The sequence below is a fragment of the Primulina tabacum genome, chromosome 16 (genome assembly GCF_025594145.1).
Source record: "Primulina tabacum isolate GXHZ01 chromosome 16, ASM2559414v2, whole genome shotgun sequence".
Taxonomy (NCBI): Eukaryota; Viridiplantae; Streptophyta; class Magnoliopsida; order Lamiales; family Gesneriaceae; genus Primulina; species Primulina tabacum.
The window spans coordinates 35,770,821-35,780,704 of NC_134565.1; the positions used below are offsets into that span (position 1 = coordinate 35,770,821).

Here is a 9,884-nt window from a genome sequence, read left to right on the forward strand (position 1 = left end):
GTCACCCCAAGTCTTACCAACTCGTGTATATCTCTGGGACAGTGTTATGTGTTTTGATGTTTGTTTAGTTGTTTGCATGAATTAAGACACACAATCAAGTGTGATTGCATTTTTTAGAGTGAAAAGTGAAAGATAATGAAATGAAGAATGAGCGAGGAAAAAATTAAATTTTAGAGATAGACGCCTAATTCCGTAAGAAGATGAAATTGCGAGAGATGGAGCGCCGAACATTCAGCGCCACATCGTTTGTGCATCAAGACACCAGACACCTCGCCGCCTAAGTCTCGCAGGTTGCAAGATTGAGATTGAAGAGCGAGCAAACTTGATACGAAGACGGACGAAGCGACATATATCTGGGGATATAGAAATAACATCTAACTTTGTTTTTATTTATTTCTCTTTTTTTTATCTTGATCTTTGATGATATTTGAGAACATGATTTGTTTTTATTTTATTCTATTGTGAACAAAATTTGTTAAACTATGTTTTTGATCTTTTGATTAATATATTTGAGTTTTTCGTTCAATTTATTTATATTTTACTGAATTGGTTGTGTTAAATTAACTGATCACCAGTTATATTTGTTTGAAATATATCACTCGAGTAAGAGATTTCGAATAAGACCGTAGGAGAATAAATCAATTATATTTATAGAGTTTGAAATACGTATACTTCATTGAAATCATTACAAGAATTATCGTGTTGTTAATGTTATTTGATATTTAATTTTTAATAGGAATATTGGAATCAAAATTAAATAATAAATTTTTACTTTTCACTTGAAAAATTGAGTATGCATGATTGAGAATTCTTGACTAATAAACTAGAAGAATTTATTATATAAACATCGATGAAAACTAAACATAGAGGATAGTTCAATGAAATCGAACCTCTAGAATTCGTATCTCGTTGATTGTTTTCCTTATAAATTTTGTCAATCGTTGATTAATTGTTATAAATTTTATTTTACGCTGTAAATCTCATATTTGATTTTCCAAATAAAGTTGTAAATATATTAATTTTTTATAGGTGAGATGTATTAAAGATGAATACCAACTTATTAAACCATTCATAGAAAAGTTGCCAACGGGAAATTGGCCTTCAGTTTCCAGCCGTCGATTTTTTTTGTGTTAAGTTCCTGGGTACTTTTTTAGTACCACATTTCCACATGAAGTGTACCACATTTCCACATGAAGTGTACCATATTTTGTATGACATAGTACCACAATTTTGTGGGTAGGAAGTGAACCCAAAGAAATGTTTTGATTGAGAATTTTTCATCAACTTCTCCTTGTGCCAATGGGATTATTCCATCCTACCCTTGCAGGCAGTGCCTGCAGGGGTACATCCAAGGGCCGGAATTTTTTCTGGCCCAATTTTTTTTTTTTTAATTTATTTTTTCCCATGAAGTGGAATCCCAATCATTCATATGGGGTGTGGGCACTGCCCCTCACACCCAGGATTCGAACGAACCGTGCCAATGACGCCAACATATTTATTGCATTAATTGACGATGGGATTTTTTTTATTCAAAAGACCATTGAGTGAATTTGTCAAACATTTGGAGCTAAAAAACCGTCGAAGCATGAACTAAGGATTCAGTAGCAGTGGGCCCCAATCATCCATCGGAAAAGGTGTTCCTGCCGGAGGCCCAAATGGTTTAACCAAGATTCTGTAGGGACCATTTCTAAGCCCATAACTTCAGGTACACGGTTTATTTCTCGTCATACATTCAAAATTCGTCCGACTAATCTTGAGAGATGACGATCATATCTTTCTACTCCCCTTGCGAAATCCCGATACAACCGTAGCCTACGTATGAAAGAGTGTTTGAAAGAGATTTTACTTATTTAAAATGATTTTTCTATAGATTGTTTTGAAGTTTATATGAATAAAAGTTGAAAGTGTTTCGGAACAAAAGCATATCATGTGTCTAAACTCAAATGAATATGATAAACAAATATATGAAAGAAGATCGACTATTATATCTATCTGACCGTTGAAATGATTTTTAATTTTTTTGCTCTATGTTATTTTGAACTTTGAAGCCTCCTAAGCATCCAATGAGAAACACTTAGAAACATTATCAGACTATCATTGAGTAAATATGAGAATTCGAATGTCAAAAAATAAATATGTATCTTAAAAATTTAAAGTTTATGTTTCACATGCATATTTTGATATTGCGGTCGGCTGTTCAGTTTTAGTTTTCCTATTGATCTTTCTCACACGCTATACAAATTGGATCCTATAAATCTCGTGGTTCTTGTAATATACCACTAATATACCAAATTCAATTTCAAATCATGTGCATATATTTGCTCCTAACCTAGAAGATGTATATATTTTTATAGTTTTAAAAGAAATAAATTTTCACTAAATAAAACAAATAAATAAATATAAAGTAATGGATCTCATTGAAAGCCCAAAGTTATGTAAAAAAAATGACAAAATAATGTAAATATCATTTTGTTGTGAATGAATTCTGTTGTTCAATTATTAATTTAGTTTTGAATATTGATTACTGTTTTATCTTTATACAATTTCAGTTATATTTGAAAAATATTATATTGTTGTTGTTTTCGAATCAATTTGAATATATATATATTCTAATTTTTTTCAGTAAAAAGAAAACCCTAAAACCTTTCAAAATCATAAAAATAATTCCACATATAAAACCGATATCATTTTTCTAAGATACTAACCTGCCGTATATGCAATTCAAATTGAATTGTTTGAAAAAAAAAATAGTAAAAGCGCACTGCGCTATTCAACAATAAATCGAACTTTCAGGATACAGCAAACAATCGCCTTCGCATTAATTTCCTTGTGCTTGCCTTTTTTTTATTATTATTGAATTTTATTTTACAAGGGTGTTCGGTGGCATATCAAATTGCATAGAAAGTAAATAAATAAATTTAGATTTTTTATATATAATTTCTGGAGATAAAACTTCGTTTTCATCCTCAATTTTGGCAGATCAAATTGCACGAGATAAAACTTGAGGAAAAAAAGAAGAAGAATTTTTATATTTAATTTCAGAGGAAAAAATGTCATTTTCATCCCTTAATTTCAATAATTTGCTGCCTTTGTCTTGTTACATCTTCTTGATTAATGGGAGACATTTATGCTCCATATATGAAGTGGAGTTGTGGGGGTCCAGCCTATTATATGTTTGGGGTAATTGATCAATTTTGTGCAAATATATAATTTATAGATGTTATTAAAAAATAAAAACAAATACTCTTATGATATGGTATTATAAATTAATTTTGAAAAACAAGTTTCAACAACCACGATATAGATACGTGAGACCGTCTCACTCAAAGTTTATTCAATTTATTTTATTTTTTTTATGTAAACAATTAAAATGCCCATATTGTCCTCAAGTTTTTTTTTTTTTTTTGGCCCCATTTTCATTCAAGATATAGCAAATTCCGGGGCCTTTCCAAAACATAACAATTCATGAGTCGATTGATTATTTTATTTCGTGATTTGAAAAATCAGGGGAAAAAAATGTAATGAGGTAAAATAAAAATCAATCTAGATAGAATATTATGTTCCCTCCATCTCAATTGTAGGTCATATTTCTTTCTTCATTTACCAAAACACATAGACATGTATCCATATTAAACAATATTTATTTTATTTTTCCATAATATATCTCTATTTAATTTAGAATATTGTAATTCATTATTAACTATTGAAAAGAAAAGAAAAAACTATTATATAAACACTCATTGAATATACATAAACTCATATGATCGTTTAATTCCATAAGACAGACATTTGATATGTAGGACCGAGCGCTTGCCGCTTTACCAAAAGCTATAGCTGGTGGTAATTGTGTAACTCAAATATTTAAAACCGCAGAATAGCTCAAGCACCACGGTTCGATCGTTCTACCAAGCAGGAACAATTATTGCACCCAACAATCTCCCTCCCAATAATTGCACTCCTAACAATAATTGAGAATCGAACATGTTACCTTCGTTATGATATCAATGGTAGGACCGATCGCTTGTCTTTTTGCCAAAAACTATAGCATGTGGTAATTGTACAATTGAAATCTTTTAAATCGCACAACAGCACAAACACCATGGTTCGATCACTCTACCAAACATGAACAATTATTACACCCAACACGGTCTGACTCGATTAACAAAAATAGCATTTTTTATATCAAAAATATTATTTTTCAATTGATACTTCTAATAAAAAAAAAATTCACGTGTTAAAAAAGAGATGTACACATATAATTGGTGTGAAATTAGTAATAAAATAATAATTATCGATGCTATATGTAATAAGGTAAAAAAAAATTAAGAAGACATCAAAATCAAATAGCAGATATAATGTTGTTGCTGACATCAATGCTTATCCTTTCTCTCATCCTTATCGCTTCTCTCAAATAATAATCATATGTATAAATGGACTGCCCTTTCACAGAAAGCCTAAGTGGTCACACCAGTGTTGCTTCCAATTTTTTATTTTTTTTTCTTCCAATCGTGATTTAAACTACTATAATTTTCTAACATTAGGGGAAAAATTAGTGTGTATAAATTTTGTAATTGGAAAACATACAGAAACAACAACAATACACACAAGTTTTTATCTTGCCTGAGTTAATTTCGAATTTACTCTCAATCAAGATAAGCATTTTGCGATGGTAATTTTGATGGATTTCGAATAACTCTTAGACGTGCGTCTCAAATCAAAAAATTTCATCTAAATTCAATCAATTATAAAACAAAGATTTAGTCAAGATTTGAATAATCTTGACTAATTCAATTATTCAATTCTTGACTAAAAAATTGAGGAGTAGGTCTCTTGTGATACAGTCTCACGAATCTTTATCTGTGAGACGGGTCAACCTTACCGATATTCATATTAAAAAGTAATACTCTTAGCATAAAAAGTAATACTTTTTCATGGATGATTCAAATAAGATATATATCTCACAAAATACGACACGTGAGATCGTCTCACACAATTTTTTGTCGAAATTGAGATGTTGAAGGTGTTTGTCTTTGTTTGAACACTTAAATCAAGTGCGAAATACTCAAATAAAAAAATAATTAAAAATGGAAATAAGTGAGTACCTGAATATAGGAAGTAACATGGAGGTCTCAAAGGGAAATACATAAGCAAAGTTCATACTTGCATCTGGGCTTTGATTGGACACACTGGAGCAAGAGACGGATCAACAGTTGGCCCATTATATTAATGGACTCGGATCTGTAGGCCCAGTTCATCTAGTGTGCAAGTAGATGTTGATATTGTCCAGATTTTTGCCCCAAATTTTCAGGCCCAACTGGTGATGTATTATCCACAGGCCCAACTTTAAAAAGAATCCACACAAGCCTGCTTTTTTCCTCCGTTTTCTTTTAGTTTATTGTTATTCATTTTAAACATTTAATAATGTCAAACGATTGAATTTTTTGTTTATTCTAAATTATTAATTGATATCGGTTTGAAAATAATAATCCCATAATAATAAATCACGAGAATTGTTATTAATATTTCAAAATTTATTAAAATCTGTGTGAGAATAAATTTTTAGATTGCCAAGTAATATCTTTCTAAATAATTATTTTAGATTGTCAATAATAATAATAATAATAATAATAATAATAATAATAATAATAGTGAATGCTATACGGTAACTTTCCCCTCTACAATAGTGAAAAAGGATATAAAAGGAATTCGCCGCATTGATTATTCTCACCTTGTTAAGTATTGCTATCATCGAAGCCCTCTCACCCGCCGCCGAACACCGAAGCAAGAAAAACAAAGAACGAGATTCCAGTCCAGATATCCGGAAATCGCGATTCGGTCGCCGCCCACAAAAAAATGTTTCTCTTGGACTGGTTTTACGGCGTGCTGGCATCTCTCGGATTATGGCAGAAAGAGGCCAAAATCTTGTTTCTTGGCCTGGATAACGCCGGAAAGACCACGCTCCTTCACATGCTCAAGGACGAGGTATTTTTTGTCATCTTGTTTCGTTTCTTTTGCTCTTTATTTGACGAGTGAATCTCGGTGATTTGATTGACCGGGCTGGAATGCAGAGATTAGTGCAGCATCAGCCGACACAGTATCCGACCTCGGAAGAGCTTAGTATCGGAAAGATCAAGTTCAAGGCTTTTGACTTGGGAGGCCATCAGATCGCCCGTAGAGTTTGGAAGGATTACTATGCCAAGGTAAATTCGGCTGGATCATGACTTAAAGTTGTCTTACACCATTATATAGTTTCGTTGAAATCTTGATTTTGTTGAAATTTGTGTGGTGTCTGTTATATTACAGTGATTTTGTGTAAAAATTAAATAACAGGACCTGATTACTCCAAAATCACACCGGATGGTTTTTCCCCTTCTATGGTTACTGGGATTGTATATTTAACCCAATCCGAAATCATATCTGGATCTACCGGATTGAATTGGTTTGGATATTGGAATGGAATTGAATTGGGAATGGGATTGGAGGCCGATTTGCGACCATATTTAACCAGGTTGGAAACAATATTGGGACCAAATTGGAAACCAGATTAGGATTGGAATGTATTCAGTTTTTTCCTATTTTCAGTTAATTATGTTAGAAGAATGAGTTTTGTACTCATTTATAATCGATAAAATAATTCGAACGAGCTACGTGACGAACAAAATTATTTCTCGATTATCAATTAGGGTGGATGAAAAATTAATTGAGAAGTGATAGTGATAATTCTTGCATCTTTTTTCTCTTTGCTAACTTAGATGGATTCCAAAATATTCTTTTGATTGTATCACCAGAATCATCATCTTCATTAGAATATTGAATATTAAACATATCTTGGATCGCCATATAATATCCTTATTTAAGTTTGTTGTGCTTGCTTCAAGAAAAAACATTATATTCTTCAAATAGACATCCGAATCTGATTCTTTTCGACATCAATAATCAAGTAAAATTGTTGACCTTGTCCCATTATTTTTCAAATTTCATTTTCTTGTACACAATTTATGAGATCATTATTTTGTTTAAATTGATCAAAAATGTAGAAAATAGAATAAACAATTATGATATAATGAGCGGTTTGATAAAATTGGCCTGATAATTTATTGGTTGCTGGTTTTAAAGAACTTACTAATTTAGCATACTTTTTAATAGAGCACCAATCAAATTCATTGAATTTATCGTCGGCAAGTATATATTGTAAAATGGAGCTATAAGATTTTTATGAAATAAAACTGAAGAAAATAGCTTGTCACGTAAATTTCTTCTTATTTCTATCAGAGATTAAATTAATTAAGTTTCATGTTATTCGACTGGTATGTTTGTTTCCACTTTCCATTTACGTTTATAATGTGTTCATTTAATCAGTTTAACTAAAGATTTTATCTTTGGAATAAAAGCTTAGCTGGAAATTATTTTATTTATAACACCGAAGTTCTTACAAACTCTAGTTACAATGTGGTATGTGATTCATCGAGGACATTTAGAGCGAACATATGTAAATTCAATGACACGGCATAGCTCGAGTCAATAATACCGATCCAAATATCACTCATAAGAGTATCTTGACTAGTTAATTTTGGCAGATAACCAATTAACACTTCATTGTGTTCGATAATTTTCACACGTTCTTTTTTCGACGTGCATTGAGAAATATTTTGATATGCAGGTTGTTGATATCTACACATGTTCAATAAAATTGGATTTCTTATAATAAGGATGTTCACAGCAAACATATCTAAATTATCCTTGGTGCAATCAATGTGTGTATTTATCCGTGATCGAGTATGTTCATTTATCATAGGTTATAAAATGTAAAGTAATTTCATTGAATTATACTTCATAACCAAATGTGATCTAAATGTGCTTAACTGAATTACCAGCATTAGCTGATGCAAACATGCATGAATTAAGCTGTCTGTGAAATGTAGCTTGGTTATAAACGTTCAGTTTAGTGACTGGTTTATCAGACATCATGGTGTGACTGGTTGATAGTAAGCCATCCTTGACTTTATAAGAAAATGCCATATACACTATGAAGCAAGGGACAGCTGAGATTTGTTGAATCACAAAGTAACCATTTCCAAATTATCCAAAATATGTATTTATTCTTGTGGAGAAAGGAGAGTGGAATGACATTTTTCAAGCAAAACCCTTTTCAAGTGTTTGTTTTTCTCAAAAAAAGAAAACAATAATAACCGAGCTTCCAATTGCTTCGTGTGATGTTCTCCCAAATATCCAAAGGTACTTGAAGTATTGTTCTCCCCTCTAATAATTTATACGCTTGTGGTTACCCAGGTAGATGCTGTGGTGTACCTAGTGGACGCCTATGACAAGGAGCGTTTTGCGGAATCTAAAAAGGAATTAGACGCACTCCTTTCTGATGAGTCCCTCGCGAATGTCCCGTTTCTTATCTTGGGGAACAAGATTGACATACCATATGCTGCCTCAGAAGATGAGTTGCGTTATCACCTTGGCCTGACTGGTATAACCACCGGCAAAGGAAAGGTGAATCTAGCGGAGTCTAATGTGCGTCCTTTAGAGGTATTCATGTGCAGCATAGTGCGCAAAATGGGCTATGGCGATGGCTTTAAATGGGTGTCTCAATACATAAAGTAGGCCTATCATCTGCTCCGTAAACAATTGGAAGTATAACAGTAATCCTTCAGTCTGGCTAAGGGGGAGAGAACCGCTTCTCCTAACAATCGGCATACGAGGGGTGAAGATTGATTCATTTTAGGTTTGAGATAAGAATTTGGTTGTTTGTATTTGCTTTATATGATTTTATCTGAAGTTTGTTCATTATGTAATTTGGTGGGCTCACCTTTATTTGTTCTATTGCCAACTTTGGTGCTTTTAAAACCAACTCAAGTTAAATTATAAGTGAAAGTACAAGGACAAGTTCATATCGGGGATATCAGGCATCCCATTTCACTTCAAGCTCAAAGTCTTGGGGTGATCAAATATCTATTTTTTTGCCCATAATTATGAGTCAGTAAATTCAATGCATAATTTGCTGCTACTGTGCCTATCTTTATTTTATCAATCAAATTAAATGAAGTGTAGGATTCAAGCATTCGTTTCAAGGGAAAATTCAGAGTTAATTTCATGTATGCAACAAAAGGGATATATCTTTCGTATGCTGGATTAACCTTTTTAGTCCCACTAAATCCACTTTACCTATTATTACATGATGATGAGTCCACCAAATATTTAACGTGGGACCCAAGTTGACCATGGCAGTGACACGAAACAGTCCAAGAACGGACAGCCCAGCCCAGCCCAGCCCAGCCCACGATGTGCAGAGAAAGTATCATCTAATCAACTAATGCTTGCTGAGCTCTGAATGTGACTTTCTATTGCTTGAAGTCTACTCCAAAACAAGAAGTTATCGGCTCAAAAAACACATGTAATAGATTTAAATATGTCTGAAAAGTGAAAAGTGCACTGTACAAAAGGCAGATTCTGGGATGGGCTCGATGACAATGCTATGCATGCATGCATGCACTCATATTCATGAATCAATCTTTATCTGCTAATTGCAAGTTTTTATCTTTCTTATTGCTATAATATAATGAAAACGCTATATGCGCCACCAGGTAAACCAGAAAGATTTTACAACACCGTATTTTATTTATAAAAAATATGGGAAAAGAGCAAAAAATCAAGTTTTGGTCCTCTAAATCATTTTTTTAAGCACCGACATATCATATATCAACAACAATCGACGTCGTGTCAACCAAAAAATAACTAAAAATTGCAAGGAGTCAAATTTTTCAAGTGAACCAAATTCTGATTAATTAAGTAATCTCAACCAACTTCATGAAACCAATATTTTTTCTTAATAAAAAAATTAATCCATCGTATGAAAAGTTCTCATTATTCTAAATTGT

At 32.3% G+C, this 9,884-nt stretch overlaps 1 protein-coding gene across 1 annotated transcript; it reads left to right on the forward strand.

The window, feature by feature from the left end:
• Positions 1-5,707: 5,707 nt before the first annotated feature.
• On the forward strand, positions 5,708-8,925 carry LOC142529639 (small COPII coat GTPase SAR1A). Its single transcript, XM_075635216.1, has 3 exons — positions 5,708-5,982; positions 6,069-6,200; positions 8,290-8,925. The coding sequence occupies exons 1-3, from the start codon at positions 5,854-5,856 to the stop codon at positions 8,608-8,610; spliced, it is 582 nt and encodes a 193-aa protein (XP_075491331.1). The 5' UTR covers positions 5,708-5,853; the 3' UTR covers positions 8,611-8,925.
• Positions 8,926-9,884: the final 959 nt, after the last annotated feature.